Below are 17892 nucleotides of genomic sequence, written 5' to 3'. Positions count from 1 at the left end.
AGTAATAAATATAGAATTTGAACAGAAGTCTGTAGCTAAGGTAGAATTTTCAAAATTTTTAGGTGTGTCCATTGATGAGAGGTTAAACTGGAAGCAACACATTGATGGTCTGCTGAAACGTCTGAGTTCAGCTACGTATGCTATTAGGGTTATTGCAAATTTTGGTGATAAGAATCTCAGTAAATTAGCTTACTATGCCTACTTTCATTCACTGCTTTCGTATGGCATCATATTCTGGGGTAATTCATCGTTGAGTAGAAAAGTATTCATTGCACAAAAACGTGTAATCAGAATAATTGCTGGAGCCCACCCACGGTCATCCTGCAGACATCTATTTAAGGATCTAGGGATCCTCACAGTAACCTCACAGTATATATATTCCCTTATGAAATTTGTTGATAATAATCCAACCCAATTCAAAAGTAATAGCAGTGTGCATACCTATAACACCAGGAGAAAGGATGATCTTCACTATGCAGGGTTAAATCTGACTTTGGCACAGAAAGGGGTAAATTATGCTGCCACAAAAGTCTTTGGGCACCTACCAAACAGCATCAAAAGCCTGACAGATAGCCAACTAACATTTAAAAATAAATTAAAAGAATTTCTAGATGACAACTCCTTCTACTCATTGGCTGAATTTTTAGATATAAAGTAAGTAAGTAAAAAAAAAAAACTTAATCATTAGTGTCATGCAATATTTTGTGTAATGTAATTTCTTGTACAGACATCTTTTATTAACCTGACACGTTCCACATCATTACGAAGTGTCGTATTCATGATCTATGGAACAAGTATTAATCTAATCTAATCTAATCTAATCTAGACAAGACCATCATTCTATAGCCTTAACTAGCATGAAAAGTTTAGGTGTTAAAATTTGTGAAGAACTTAAAAATTCCATTACAAAGAAACAAAAAAATCTGTGAAGACAATACAATCTACGCAAGTGAAGCAGCAGGCACTAAGCTAGTTCTAAATAAAATTTCAGAAATGTAGGACCTCGGCAACCCATGCCAACTTGTGTTGAAACATGTCAAGTTGGCATTACTTCCTAAGTAAGACTAATACACATTCCCACATCGACATGTTTGTAACAGTGTTAGTAAACATATTGTTGTCAGTCACTGAACATGACAGTAGAATTATGTAGTAGTTCTAAAAAGTGTATATTTTTAGTAGGTGCCATAAATCATCAAATAAAAGGCTCAAAGCTGCGCTTTAATGGACAAGTTCTAGCAGTTTTATTTTGCAACATCCATAACATGAATTTAATTGTCAGTGAAAGTGTAAATCTCACTATTCATGCACCTATTTTCTTTTGGGAAAAGGCACTTATATCTACCAGATCCTTGTGTTATTATGTGAAGGAGCAAGTGAACCTACGTCACGGTAGTAGGGAGTTACAAGAAAAGACACAAAAACCCGAAACACATTTGAACAGTGCCAACAAGAGTTTGTCAATAAGTTAGATGATTTGTTTGAAATTGCACACACCCATGCACTTCAGATCATGAAAATAAATGAAGACAGAATCATCTTACAGTGACACAGAGACCTATGTCAACCTGAACCCTTTGCTGGAGTGGACAAAAATCTGGCTATTAACAAGAAAAGGTTGCGCCTCAGAACTGTCGAGGAAGAAAAGCAATGTGCTAAATATTTTTCTACGCCATCTCTTTTGACATCATCTTACAAACTGTTACAGAATGACTCATCATCTGATTCTAACAAAAATGACATGCATTTGTAAAATTTCATCACTGTGATTGAGAGCATATAACATGGGACCAGTAAAAAAACAATGCAGAAAAATTTCATTACTAAAAAATCAGTAGCAGCACTGATACGTGTCAGTTCAGAGTTTATTCCTGAAGCTATCATTGAGGCACCTGGATATAATGCCAATGAATTTACTATACGTAAGTCCTGGTTTCAATGAAATCACACAGAAAAATGGAAAGAGCATGCAGAAGCTATAAAAGCTAATTTTCAAAACAAGTTGCCACACTTTGTGACACTTCAATAGGAAGGCAAATTGTTGGCTGCTTCACATTATTATTTCATTTGGAAATAAAGAATGACTAATTGCTATTGCAAGGTTGGAAAGCTCTTCAGGATGCAAACAGGTGAAGGCTGTTTGGAACACAATTGTAAACTGGAGAGTTGAAGTAAAAATGGAGTTTCTTTGTTGTGATATTATGGCTTCAAATATAGGTCATATCAGTGGTGCCCATGCGCTACTTGAACGAAAACTTAATAGAAATCTGCTTGTTTTTGCTTGCTGCTATCACATGTATGAATTGGTGTTAATGGTGTGTTGGAAGTAAAAATCAGTCAGGTGAGAATAATTCCTAATACTCTACTCTTCAAAAAAGTTCTGAGAGAACTGTAAAAAACAGTCTATCCCGATAAAACACAATGCTATAAAGAAAACCTCACATTGCGCCTGACTGTTTCTGAAATTGACAATCTGCTTGAGTTTTACTGAACTGAACTGACCAAAGAAATCATAGATGACAATCAAGAGTTGATAGAGCTTTGTGTGATATTTTTAGGTGGAGATACATGGAGGAAATTGAAGATTCAATCTCTAGGTTCCATTCACCAAGCTTGATGAATGGCGTGAACTATTTATTCCTTAAAATATAATTACTTTGTGCTCATTTCAAGATTACTAGCAAGGATAAGGCAACACTGTTAGGCATTTGCCTGTTCATAGAGAGATTGTATGTCAAACCATGGTCCCAATGTAATTTGACAGCAAAAGCAGCCTACCAAGATTTGTGCTTTTTGAAGTTGTTGAAGGCTTACAAAAAATTGATAAAAGCATCTTTCCAGAAAGTAAACCAGCATTTGTGGTAGCTGACTGATGAAGTTTCAATCTTGTCACTGTTTGACGATGGTATGGATCTAGAAAATAAAGTAAAAGTGGCTGAAAATTAAACAAAAGATAATTTATCAGCTCATGGTAAACATTACATCCCGTCAAAGGAAGAACTTTGTGGTACATTGTATGGTAAGTTAAATAAGTAAATATAGATGATGTTTCTTTAGTGCTCTGTTTACATCATAATTTTGTTAATTAACCTCCTCTTCTTTAATTGCAGAGGAAAGCAACTTCTACTTAGTTTCAGTCAGAACAACTTCATTGTTCAATCATCTTAAAATTGATGAGTTTTCTCCATGAATGTCCTACCATAGAAGCCAGAAAGGTTTCCACACTGAGAGCAGTGAAAGATGCAGCTGAAAGAGAGACCAAGTTGATCCTCCTCTTTCACAGTTTAATCATGGTTGGGGAGGAATAAAAGCAATTTTTGTTACTCTGCGTACAAGAACACCGAAAGATTTATCTTGACTGCAGAAAGCAAACTTTGAAAAGAAAATTTGAAGAATAATGTTTTTTACATGTCCAACAGTATATAAACACAATCTGGGTATATTGATGTTTTACTTACCAAATAAACATTAAGTTCCAAAATCCTTCCCTACTCGCTTCACTTCTACTTTTCATGTCTCATGAGTGACACTGAGTTGGCATGTGGTACACATAATTTAATTGCAATAATATTTAGTATATGAGTTATTAAGGTCAAACAAACAAATAGAGGGACATGTATTTGATTTTGTAGGGGAAGGGGGACCTTTCTTGTGACTTGGGCTACATCAATGCACAAGTATTATATCTGCATGATAAATTCATTGATTACCTTATGCAGACTGGTTTTTTAATTTGATTTCCTAAACTGGATGCATCAGTCACCCGACATGAAGGCTCACTGGTCACAAGCCAGATATGGAGGTGCTGGAGCAGACTGAATAGAAGTACGGATTTATGACGCAGTGCAGACAACCCTAGTCATCATTCACTTTCAAGGGATGTTTGTAGTCATAACAAATACAATGACTTCATTCTCAGATCATTTATTGAAAATAATTAATAATGCATGGGCATTGCTAAAATGAAGTGACTATAAGTAAACTGTCATAAAAAATTAGACTATAGTTTTCTTTTACAATGAGCTGGTGAGTAAATGAACTGCACATCAAAATGTTATACTATCTATATATGAAATAAATATTTATTTGAAAAATCATAACTTCACACACATGGGCTGATAACTAGTGTACTAAAATTAGAAGCTTTGTATCAGCACTAGGTTCAACTATAAAAATATGCTGGGAGATGGTCGGAACTTCATACGTGAAAAGAAACCCTGATGGCATAGCACACATCATTATTACTTTGAAGATTTTTACAGTCAGCAGTTGAAACAGGCCCCAAGGTTCATGTATGGAATCAATCACCAATTATTTGAGAAAGAGAACTTCTGAGTGAGCACAGGCAGCCATTAACAGACGAGAGTGAAATGAATATGAAATTAAACAATTCATTAAACACATATTTATGTATTTAAAATATAAATTTTACTCATAAATACATTCAAAAAGAAAAGAAAAGGTCATTAATAGCTCAATGCTGACAATTTTATGCACATTTTGGTCATTTAACTTATTACAGAGAAAGGCAGGAAAAAATTTTTCCATGAAACTCTGGCTGAATGGCTTTTTAGTTAAATCATTAGTTTCTATCACAACAGCATTAATACCAACAGTTTTAGAGGTGCATGTGTTTTGACTTAAAACATTCTGGAAAAAGATCTCTAGTATTTACCTTGCAGGCATAAGATATATGAGAGGATTATATTGACAGTTTTTTACTTAACAGGAACTTTTCTCTCGAAGAACTATCTCATGGAGTATCTTTCCATGCTCCACGGTGATTCATCATGCAAGGTGGATGGTGAAAGTCATTTATCTATTAAAAAAGTTTATGTTCATGACAAATCTGAATCACAAAAACAAGAAGAGACTGCAATTTGTTCTATTTCTATCTGTAAGCTGAAGCACGAGACCATGCTACTTCACAAGCCAAACCAATTTATCTGGATTTCTGAATTATTTCAAAACTTTATATGTGTATATCAGGTCGTCGATAGTGAAACCTATCATGTCACTTTACAAAAACTGAAATATCATTTATGGTCCCTGGCATCTGTTCTAGTGCCTTAATCTCCTGAATCAAAAATGAAAAAAGTCACTGCACTGAATTGTGAAGTGGAACCAACAGACAAAATTATATAAGCATTCAAACAAGAATCAATCAAATCCCGTAAATTATGACTAATGGGACTGAACAGTTAGTTTCTAATAAAACAATGGTACTTTTAAACAGATTTGATTTGAGTGACAAGATCCTTAAGACAGATTCTACACTGTGGCATGAAAATGAACATGTCACCACTATACATATATTACTAAACCAGAAGTTGTAAATTATCCAGCTGAGACAGTCATCGAACTCATGAAACATTCTAATAAATAATTTACAAAAAAAAAAAAAAAAACAAGGAACAGAAACAATATATCAAGTTGTGTCTGAGTATTCCCACAGGGTTCCAGAGCAAGAAAGAGAATTCATCTAAGAATAAGTATTAAAATTAAAATGTGATTTACTCATTGTATTTGCCTCACATGCTCAATGAATAGAAGGTTTAAAGGTTGTATTATAAATTTAAACCAATTAAGTTGAAAGTAAAAAAAGTATTTTGTTAACAGGTTACTTGTAAACAATACTTTTTGAGCTAAAAAGTAAATACAATTTTATGCCATCTTATGATTTTTCAAACGAAGAGGCACTAGTTCCCTTTTCAGTACTGAGCTGAAATCATATGATACTCATTTTTTTCTGCAAAGAAAACAAACTAAGGGGTGCCAGAAAGAAACAATTAAACTCGAAAAGTAAGAGTATCTCAAACATGAATTCCTTGAGCCCCGTGGTCACAAGCACACTCTTTAGTAAGGCTCATTTGAAAATGTTGTGTTAACGGTTATGACAGGGAAAATATTAGCTACTAATGACTCACCATGTGCATTAGGATGGTGAATGAAACTGAGTATCTGGGAGGTGCAGCACAGATCAACCTCGTATGGGATGCACAATTACACTTCAAGATATGGACGCCTTTGACATTCAATAAATGTTCAAAACATACCATTAACTTGTGCAATGAACACCAAATGAAAAATGGTTTGCACGATCAACATCAAAGGCTAAATCCTTGGTAGCTACAAACCATGCAGGATGCTAGATATCCTCTCTTAAAGAATGTATACAGAATCACATTGGTATTATGGGGTGATGAGAACTTATGGAAATTTATGGCATGCAACCAAATGCGAAAGAGACTGTAATAGAGATTATCATGAAATGAGCTACCCTTCAAGGCGTAATTGCAGATAGTGTGATAATATGTCTTATAGACATGGAAAAGGCAAACATTCAGAGGCTGAATTTGTTCAGGGGTTCCAGGTGGTACGATCTGCAATGTCACGCACTTTTCAGCAATGATACTTTGCTCTAAAGGAATATGATTTTCGTATGCAGATCAGAAATCAAGCAAAGCAAGTTATTTTGACCAGCTATTGGTTGAAAGCAGTGCTTGTACCATAGCTGTAGTTCTCTTAGACCCATTTTCCAACTGTTGCTTGCTGTAATGTAAGTATTTCCTACTGCCCTTGCAAGACCTCACATTCAAGAAAGAATCGTAGTGCTCAGAGCCCCTCCAACTTCTCGCAGCACAAGAAATAACTTTCTATCCACTTTACCATCCAGATTAATAGTCAGTATAATTGTATAAGGATGTGTTAAAGCTTTGATGTTAATTGATCTTGAAATAAAACTCCCTTGGTAGCGGTAATTCCCAATCGATTGGAGTTGAAAACACATTCCTTACTGAACTATGGGAAAGTTTCTTTATCTCGTCTACAAATTTTGGGTCAATTCTGGAGTTTTCTGTGCATCGTCAAGTTGATGCTTTATTTGAAATTTCATTATCTTACATCTTCCAATTCTGTAGCACTATTTGAAGTTATGCAACCATCCACTGCGTCCCTTGAAATGATTGAAATCTATGTCGCAAGCAATTTGATGTGCATAATGTAGTAGGTCACTATATGGTCATCCTGTAAATTGTAACGAGCATCCTTGAAAGATGCGAACACCATTTATTGTAATACGTTTGCCTTGTCCTCCCATGAATATATGTAGTTTTTCTTATTCACTACATAGACATATTGCAGCTGATGTCACTGAAATCTGTTCATAACTGTTTTTTTTTACTATGCTGTGGGTGATCTTCCATGTCTGTAATTATGTTTAGAATCCACTCCATGGACAACAACTGTCCTTTACTGTATTTCACTGGAGACGGGATTTGTGGCCCCCCGTCTGACAAGGACGGTGAACTATACGACTCAATACCTTTTTCCATATCACTTTCACTTGTTAAGCACATATCATCATTGTACTCCTCATGTACATTGTCCACACAGTCGAGCCTATACAACACCACACATTACACTGACATCTTGCAGAAATGCTAATATTTCATCTGTCACTTTTTCCTCACTCTGTGAAATTCCTTGGGTTGCTATCTGATGAAATGTCTGTCAACTTCCGCAACTCTTGTTGTAGATATCAAGCATTGTTTGCTTTGTTTATCACTGCCATTGTTCTGCATCAACAGCACTAGAACTCTAGCACAATTGTGACATAAATCGTCGACTATGCTCTCTAGCCTTGTGCTTAGCTCACCATTGGATACCTCCAGTCCTGTCCCTGTTGCTGTTAACAGCCAATATTGTGCATGCATGGTAGACATGCATGTGGGGCATCGAATGCTGTAAACATCACTGGCCTTTTGCAACCTTGCACTCAAAAGTGTTCCTTGCAAGTGTCACATTTTATTTTTGGAAAAACCATGAAAATCGAAAGTTTTATGCACGTTTTCTTACACTACAATTAAAAACATGATTGAGATTTGTATCAAAAAATAGTCATTATATACAAAGATGATGTGACTTACCAAACAAACACGCTGATCTTTCCCTCTCCTTCCCTTTCGTTTGGTAACTCACATCATATTTTTCCCACGTGGAATGTTATATATATGGCTGCTCATTTTGCTTGGTAAAAAAAAGCCTGCCTTGTGATAAGCATGTGTTCTACAGTTGATTAAAATGGAGAGATAAGCAAATTTACTATTTTTTGCCTGAAAAATTAATTTATAAGTTGAAGTGCAATGAGGATCGAGTGACTACACAAAAAATAACATGAGCGACTGAACACAGCTATGGTGGGAACAAGACCTGTTGAAGAAAACAGTGAACGATCATTTCCAGGAACAAGATCAAATGTGATCAAAGCAAACAGTCATTCCCAGGAATGGGAATGACAGTGACCAAGGTGAATGACCGTTCCTGGGAACGAGACTGACTACGCCCAAAGTGAATAGTGAAAATTCGTTTGTGAGTAGTCATTCCCTGGTCTTTCCGTTCACTTTAGTAAAGCATTCCTTTGGATCCATTCATTCATGAACAACCCAGCTCTAATTCTAATCATGTTGTTTATGGCAAGCTCTGTAAGTTTAGTTAGTTAGTTAGTTTAGTTATATTACTTGTTCCATGGATCATAAACACGATTCTTTCGTAATGATGTGGAACGTGTCAAAGTACACAAGATTCATTTATCCCAAATAATCATTGTTAGTCTTATATACGGTACAATTGTTAATGCTTACTGTATTTCTTTGGCCTGTGTCTAAAAATTCATCTATGGAGTAGAAGGAGTTGTCATTCAGGAATTCCCTTAACTTACTTTTGAATGCCGATTGGTTGTCTGTCAGACTTTTGATATTGTTTGGCAATTGACCAAAAATCTTTGTGGCAGTATAATTCACCCCCTTTTGTGCCAATGTCAAATTCAATGAACGGTAGTGTAAGTACACATGGCAATCAAGATTACATATGAAGAGTTAGTTTACAGATGGGAGACTTAGAGTTGCAAGATCTTGTATTTTTTTCCTAACTTTTGCAGGTGCTAATGATTTCTATTTTTCTGGATCTGGTTTTTTTTCAGCTTACATTGTAGCAGAACTGGGGATATCTTTTATGATGGACAGCGTGTTTCTGTTCCATAATGAGCTTTACAGCTATTTCATAGCTTGACCAAACTACTCTTTATTTTAAAAAGAGCAGGAGTTCAGTGTGCACAACTACTTAACCCCAGTGCCATTGGAGTCTCAAGTTGCCAGCAGCAACTGGAATATAACTACTAGTTACAAAATAAAATCTGATAAGATGAAAATCTTGATCAATGAATCATTTAATTATCAGAGAGGTGACCCATGCTCAATAATAATCCAATCATTTTAAGAGAGATCAGGGTTACATACTTAGAGATGGAATGGCATTTGGGTACTGAAAAAAGAAAAGCTAATAGATGGTTACAAAAATTAGTACATGGCAATTTCGAAAGACAACTTGTTCTTCATGACATCAACTGGTCGCACAACAGGTTGGGTCTGCTGTGTAGTTCTCACATTACCTCTCTTAAGCACTGCACATTTCCTCCCAAGTACTGAAAATTCTAGGATACACATCTTTTTTCACATAAGGACATCCTGCCAATCTCAGCAGTTAGTAGTTTTGACTTTGTTGATGAGGGTGCTATGGTAAGCTTAAGAATTATATTCAAGTGGCTTATGAAAACCAAGATTTTATTCAACTTTAAACAAGATTTGTCACTGGAAAGTTAAAACCCTTCTGCCCACCATGATACATTTAATATTGTTAATGTCTGTAGTGGTTGCTCCTCATGATTGCTGTGTAAAGCCTATGGCAACACAATTCACTATCATCTCCATACACAGTAGTAATCTTGTTTAAGCTAGGTGTGTTGTGGTTAAAGCTTTGGAGTTCGTTGGTCTGCGATTTTTACCCTCTGCGCTTCCTTCCAATACTAAATTGACAATCCCTTGATGCCTCAGAACATGTCCTACCAACCAATCCCTTCTTCTACTCAAGTTGTGCCACAAATTACACTTCTCCCCAATTCTATTCATTAGTTATGTTATTTACTCATGTAATCTTCAGCATTCTTCTGTAGCACCACATCTCAAAAGCTTGTACTCTCTTTTTGTCTAAACTATTTATCGTCCATGTTTCACTCCCATACATGTCTACACTCCATACAAATACTTTCAGAGGAGACTTCCTGACACTTAAATCTATACTCGATGTTAACAAATTTCTGTTCTTCAAAAACACTTTCCCTGCCATTGCCAGTCTACATTTTATATCCTCTCTACTCTGACCATTATCAGTTATTTTGCTCCATAAATAGCAAAACTCATATACTACTTTAAGTACCTCATTTCCTAATCTAATTCCCTCACCATCACCTGATTTAATTCGACTGTATTCCATTATCCTCATTTTGCTTTTGCTAATGTTCATTTTATATACTCCTTTCAAGACACTGTCTATTCTGTTCAACTGCTCTTCCAGATCCTTTGCTGTCTCTGACAGAATTACAATGTCGTCAGCACACCTCAAAGATTTTATTTCTTCGATTTTATTTCTTCTCCATGGATTTTGATTCCTAATCTGAATTTTTCTTTTGTTTTCTTTACTGTTTGCTCACTGCACAGGTTGAATAACATTGGAGATAGGCTACAACACTGTCTCACTCCCTTCTCAACCACTGCTTCCCTTTCGTGCCCCTCGAATCTTATACCTTCCATCTGGTTTCTGTACAAATTGTAAATAGCCTTGCGCTTCCTGTATTTGATCCCTGCTACCTTCAAAATTTGAAAGAGAGTATTCCAGTCAACATTGCCAAAAGCTTTCTCCGAGTCTACAAATGCTAGAAACATAGGTTTGTCTTTCCTTAATCTATCTCCTAAGATAAGTTGTAGGGTCATTATTGCCTCACATGTTCCAACATTTCTATGGAATCCAAACTGATCTTCCCCAAGGTCGGCTTCTACTAGTTTTTCCATTCGTCTGTAAAGAATACGTGTTAGTATTTTGCTGCCGTGACTTATTAAACTGACAGTTCAGTAATTTCCACACCTGCCAACACCTACTTTCTTTGGGATTCGAATTATTATATTGTTCTTGAAGTATGAAGGTATTTCGCCTGTCTCTTACATCTTGCTCACCAGATGGTAGAGTTTTGCCAGGGCTGGCTCTTCCAAGGCTATCAGTAGCTATAATGGAATGTTGTCTTCACCCTGAGCCTTGTTTCGATTTAGGTCTTTCAGTGCTCTGTCAAACTCTTAATGCAGTATCATATCTCCCATTTCATCTTCATCTATGTCCTCTTCCATTTCCATAATATTGCCCTCAAGTACATTGTCCTTGTATAGATCCTCTATATACTCCTTCCACCTTTCTGCTTTCCCTTCTTTGCTTAGAAATGGTCTTCCATCTGATATCTTCATATTAATACAAGTTGTTCTCTTTTCTTCAGTGTCTTTTTACCTACTTGATCCTCTGCTGTCTTCAATATTTCATCTCTTAAACCTATCCAGTCTTCCTTTACTGTATTCCTTTCCCCCATTGTTGTCAATTGTTCCCTAATGCTCTCTCTAAAACTCTCTGCAATCTATGGTTCTTTCAGTTTATCCAGGTCCCATCTTGGTAAATTCCTGCCTTTTTGCTGTTTCTTGAGTTTAAATCTACAGTTCATAACCAATAGATTGTGGTCAGAGTTCACATCTGCCCCTGGAAATGTCTTACAGTTTAAAACCTCATTCATAAATATCTGTCTTACCATTATATAATCTATCTGAAACCTTCCAGAGTCTCCAGACTTCTTCCACCTATATAGTCTCCTTTAATGATTCTTGAACCAAGTGTTAGTACAGCTTATTCATTTTGGTCTCACAAATGGTTTTCCGACAGGATCACATGCCCAGGTGGAGATAAAGGCCACTATATGTAAACAGGTATTCCTCGAGGTCTTGACTAAGTAGTACGAATCTTAAGGGTTTCCTCAATTTCTATGTGGATGTCTTGCTGGCTGGTGACATCCTGAACAGTCCATAAAAGGAGAACTAAAATACCTTTTACCGCCAGCGAACTTTTAAGCAGTGAACTTCACAATGCCCCACGGGTTCAGGGAAGAATGTATGAATATGAGATAACAAACCATGTCTTATGAGATAGCAAACCGTGTATTTCAAAGACAAGCAATATCATGAAAAAATTAAAAACAGGTACAAACATTTAACACTGTTAAGAAAGGCAAGATAGATTTAGTAAAATGCCACAAATGGTGATGTATTAAGGAAGATTAATAATATCAGAATACCTACTAAATAGAGAGAAAGGATAAAAAATAAGGACTCAAGTCGTGAGTGATCATTGACAGCATACAAATGAAGTGTGATGGCTGGCTATATTACTGGACAAAGTGCTTGTTGCAATATACACAACGGAGACACAATATATAATAATAAACCACTACAGTGATTCCACCTACATATATTCTGCAAAATTATAAAGACTCATGCTCACATGGAGGCTTACCAACAACTGTACCCTCAGCCAAATGTAAATGTAGAAGTTTGAGCAGTTATCAAATTATTAAGGTGCCATTTTTTGTGTCTAATTTTGTCTCACAATGTCTGTGTGTGTGTGTGTGTGTGTGTGTGTGTGTGTGTGTGTCGCTTACTGGCACAAAACATCAAGGTTATAGGTGCCCTTAAATGCATTAAAAGAAATGAATGTGGATAAAATGACTAAAATCATTGGCACACAGTGAGGAGGAAATCTATAAAATGTCACTCATTTACTGACTCCCACCTCGCATTGATCCACACAGTCACAGTATTTTGCAGGCCTTAATAAAATGAAGAAGGGTGAAAGGTGCTATTCCAGGGATTAACACAGTAGTAAAACCACAGAAGAGCTAAAAGAAAGGCACAGAGAAATGTGACTGGCTGCCCACAAACAAAAAACATAGGTGAACCTGCCATCCTCTTAACATATTATTAATGTCATCCTAAAGTTTTTGGAAACAAGTTGGACACATCACAAAACCTTAAAACTCTAACCCAATTCATTTCAATGTCACTTAAAAAGAGGGCATATCTGCCACTGCCATCTGGTCCGAAAATAAAACCCGATCTAGTAAAATGCCGCATACAGTTATCTGTACGCCACGAGCACCACACATTGAAGGATCCTCCCGCCGGATCAAAAAGCCATTTGTCTTAGGACTGTGACCTACGTAAAGATGAGTGACGAGGATCTCATCCCGTTGTCTCTGTGGCTGAAAGGAGGTACATCACGACTGCAGAGTGAGTTTTACTAGACGCAGCTTATTTTTAATCACTTCCAACTGCTCGTCTTCCCATTGACGCACGGCTCTGTATCTGAACAGAAAGATGACAGCATGCAGGGGGATGACACACTGAAATAACTGAGGATTGCTACATGCCTCCTTAGCCGCTACATCCACCCGTTATTCCCCGCAATACCCGTGTGCCTTGGTACCCGACAGAAAGACATCTCCTTCCCCAGCCATTGCAGCTGGAGGAAGGCATCATTGATATTCTGGATTACTTTATCTGTTGGGTACTTAGATAATTGAAACAGACAAGGAATTTAGCATTCTAAGCACACCTCATCTGCTTCCGTGCCCGTAAGATCGCATACAGTTCTGCGTAGAAGACAATAAAGTCTTGAGGCAGTCAGAGCTTGAGGACACAATAGGGAAAACAACAGAGCAACCAATGGTGTCCCCTTGTTTTGACTCATTCATAAAGACAGCTGTACAGTTGCGGTGCTCAGTTAAAATGGCAGAAAATAAACTATTACAAACATTTGCAGGAGTGCAATCTCTCCTATACTGCGCTAAATCTAAAATTACCCTGGGTCTATGCAATAACCGTATCAGCAGGTGGTTAAAATCCTGAATTTCGGGTTGAACGTGTTCCACCCAAGTGACTCCAACACAAGTTGCATTTGGGTCCCAAACAGCGTTGCTGCTCATTCACGATTGAAGAAAATGCATTCCAAAGGCAGATGAGAAACTGTATGGTATGCAGGTGAATTCAGAGCTGTGAGGAACTTATGTGCCTGACTCACCACGAGGAGCTGTCTCCGGATAGTGAGTGGCAGTACCCCAGCCTCAGCACAGAACTGGAAATGGGGCTCATCCTACACGCACCCGAGACCAGCCTAATCCCCTCATGGTGGATAATGTTGATGATCTTCAGGTAAGATGGGACTCACTGAGCCGTACACTGTACACCCATAGTCTAGCCGTGAATACGTGAAAGCCCTATAAAACTGGAACAGATGCACTCTGTCTGTTCCCCAAGACCTGTGGCTCAGGCACTTTATGATATTCAGTGTCTTCAGGGTTCTGGTTTTCAGGCCTCTCACGTGTGGCAACCATGACAATTTGGAGTCAAAAATGAGGTCCAGAAACCTCACCAAGCCTTTAAAATGTAGAACGGTACCCCTTGTATGCAAGTCGTCAGGTAAATTAAAAATTGATTAAAATAAAACACATGTTTATCTGCAGGAAAGTGAAAACCTGTCTTTGCAGCCCACTCCACTAAGCTCTGCACAGCAAGCTGCAACCGACGAGTCACTGCTGCAACACTGGAGGAGGAACAGGAAATAGCAAATCACCTCACATAAGGAGCATTGCACAGGACTCCTTACCATACATGTAATAGTGTTTATGGCTATGTCAAAGAAGATAACACTTAAAACACTGCTCTGAGGTACACCATTTTCCTGCTCAAAATGTTCCGACAGCATGTAACCAACATGGAACCTAGAAAACCACTTAGATAGGGAAAGACTGTATGAAGATGGGGAGCTAGCCATGAAAGCCTGACAGATGGAGCTGCACGAGACTATTGTGTTTCCAAGTAGTGTTGTATGTCATCTTGATGTCAAATAATATACCAAGACACTGACGTTTACATAGGAAAGTCTGCCGAATAGTCACCTCTAGCAGGGTGAGGTTGTCAACAGTTGACTGAAATCTACAAAATCCAGATAGAGTGGTTAAGGAGTTGCCTGGTCTCTAACAACCAGACCAGATGATGGTTAACCATTTGCTCTAGGGTCTTTCCTACACAGTTTGTTAAGGTGACACTCCAGTAACTACTGGGGGACACGTGTGGTCCTTTCCTAGTTTGAGGAGAGACATTGCCTCTCTCCAAGAGTTGGGAAGCTGGCCTGATGCCATATCAAATTAAAACATTCAAGGAGAATTTCCTTGGATGGTGCTGGCAAATGTCGAAGCATGCAGTACCAGATTTGGTTGTGACTGGGTGTCCTCACAATTTCCCTTAGCTCCCACTTAATGCGGAGAAATGGATGACTATCAGTATTAATTAATTATTTTTTGTATGTAAAGGAGTTACCAACAATAGCAGAACAAATAACTGCCTTTATCCATTACTCATCTAATTTTTGAATTCTCTTACAGAGAATTTCAATTCTGAAAGAAAGTTAGCCTGCGAGACATTTCTTCTCTTTAAGAGCCGCACTTCACACGATTCATTTCTTCTTCTGAATATTTTCTTGTTTGCTAAAATACATAACATGGCTAACATCCAGCAGTGATTTACATCCTAATACAGTCAGCTTGTGTATCCTACACCCTGCAGGATGACTGTCAATGTCAATGAATATATGGAAATGGAAAGTTCTTGTTGAGAACTACAAATTATTTAAGGAATAAAGGAGGCAACTCACCAAAAGGCAGAAGCGCTGCGTCATCGATAGGTACACAAACCAAAGGTACAGCGCTTTACTAGCTTTCACACACACACACACATATTAAAAACAAAGATTCCAAGACTTACCAAGCGGGAAAGCGCCGGCAGACAGGCACAATGAACAAAACACACAAACACACACACAGAATTACTAGCTTTTGCAACCGATGGTTGCTTCTTCAGGAAAGAGGGAAGGAGAGGGAAAGTCGAAAAGGATGTGGGTTTTAAGGGAGAGGGTAAGGAGTCATTCCAATCCCGGGAGCGGAAAGACTTCCCTTAGGGGGAAAAAAGGACAGGTGTACACACACACACACACACACACACACACACACACACACACACACACACACACACACACACACACTGGTTCGATCGCTCAGTGACGTATAGTTGTGACAAAAAATTGCGATGCATTACTTGCCTGCATCATAAGGAAAGCAGAAAGTATTAAATAATCTCTCAATCTTCAAGGTGAGTTATGTTTTGTGGTGAGGCGTGAAACATTTATTGACTTGCGAACAAAAGGCACAGAGCCTTGCTGACTTTTGAAATGCAGTTCCTTTTTCGAGCTTGTAGGGAACGGCCCCCGCGCGCACACACACACACACAGAGATATTTTTTCTTTTTGTTTTCTTGACTGAAATAGGATCTCAAAGGAAAGCACCTTGAGTCGGTGGACAATGTGCAAGCTACTTCGATGGCTTCTCTGAAGACCATCCCAATTGAGGAGTTTCAGGAAGCTTAGGATGCAAGGAAATCATGCTGGCAAAAATGTACTGATGTAGAAGGTCATATTTTGAAGAATTTTAAGCTGCTGGAACTATCCAAGCAATTAAAAAAAAAAGATTGTGATGCATTAATTTCTGGACAAATCCTGTAATTACTGAACTACCCCACAGTGTCTTCTCTTACAAAATTTATTTTGATCCCTTCTATCACTGTAATTTTTTCTAAGCTGATTTTGCATAACCTGAAATATCAAGTACACATGATGCAGAACATAATTGTTGTAGATAAAATACATGTGAAAATTAAAACAGAGAATATCTGAAGCTACATAATGGGTACATTTTTATATCCTGAAAATATGCACAGGAAAATTAAGAGAATTATAAACATGATTTTTTTTTTTTTTAATTCAGTATGATGGTGAACTAAATTAAGTTTAAAGATGTGTTATAATAATATATAGCTTTTTTATAAAACATATAAGCAAACCTTAAAAAACGTACCTAGATCACTCACAAATGGTAGATGACTATATCCCAAATAACGTCGAACTGGAACCGGACTGGTGTAACCAGTGATGTACGGATGTCCCTCAACGGTCACAGCTAAAAATGCACAACACACTGTTTAACACCTTAATGCAAACACTGGTATTATTTAAGTATGTAGCTGTTAATAGTGGTACTTTTACATAATTTACTTGTATTATTATATTTTTTTGTTCCACAGAACTTGTGTAAAATCAAATATGAAATGTAAATAACTACAAGACGTTATATCTAACTTCATTGAGTGGGTAGTCATGGAGAAATAAACAAGCACATAAGAAAGGATGGTAGAAGAAACATTGAAGAGGAGATTAGCAAGGATGTAAGTATCATCCTGGTCTGGTGCATGCAGAATTGCGTGGCTCAAGCAGCTGGCCACTACGAGGGAAGGCAGCAGGCCGTGCAGGGATTTGGAAAGAGTTAGGCTGAGAAAATATTAACAGAGGAAGATTCAAGATATAGAGAAAGAGAAGATAGAGCAGAAAAGTACTAGGGGGAATGTGAGGATCACATGCAGGCAAGATGATGGAATGTGGTGGGAAGAGAAAAGCGAACAGAGAGTGATGAGCAGGAATATCCGAGACTGAGGTTGGGGTGTTGTGAAAGGAATGAAGATTGGAATTTAACATCCTATCAAAAATAAGGTCATTAGAAACAGAGTATTTGTTCAGATAGGATAAATATGGAAATAAACTGCGCATGCATTTCAGACAGTAACTATAATGGCATTCTCTTGGTGGAGGACAAGGAAGGGACGGGGGGGGGGGGGGGGGGGGGGGGGGTGGCTGGAATAACAATATTTTGTGCAATTCATAAAATCTGGTGTTGGAGGGGGAGGGGGATTCAGATGGCCTATAAAACAGCTTTTTTTTAGTCAACCACATTATGTTGAAGAGGGTGCTACACAGAACTGGGTGGTATAGTTCACTACCAACCACAGCTTGGGGAGTTGGATAGTT

At 37.6% G+C, this 17892-nt stretch overlaps 1 protein-coding gene across 10 annotated transcripts in view; it reads right to left on the bottom strand.

The window, feature by feature from the left end:
* The window catches only part of LOC126297613 (biotin--protein ligase), a 429285-nt gene that overhangs the window by 259812 nt on the left and 151581 nt on the right, over nucleotides 1-17892 (bottom strand). For all 10 annotated transcript variants that reach the window (XM_049988622.1, XM_049988625.1, XM_049988619.1 and 7 more), the window contains one exon: nucleotides 16889-16990. In XM_049988622.1, coding sequence (XP_049844579.1) covers nucleotides 16889-16990 — 102 coding nt within the window. The remainder of the gene's footprint in view (nucleotides 1-16888; nucleotides 16991-17892) is intronic.

This window comes from Schistocerca gregaria, chromosome X (genome assembly GCF_023897955.1).
Source record: "Schistocerca gregaria isolate iqSchGreg1 chromosome X, iqSchGreg1.2, whole genome shotgun sequence".
NCBI lineage: Eukaryota > Metazoa > Arthropoda > Insecta > Orthoptera > Acrididae > Schistocerca > Schistocerca gregaria.
The sequence above is the reverse complement of the archived record's forward strand: the minus strand, read 5'-3'. Positions and strand labels throughout refer to the sequence as shown.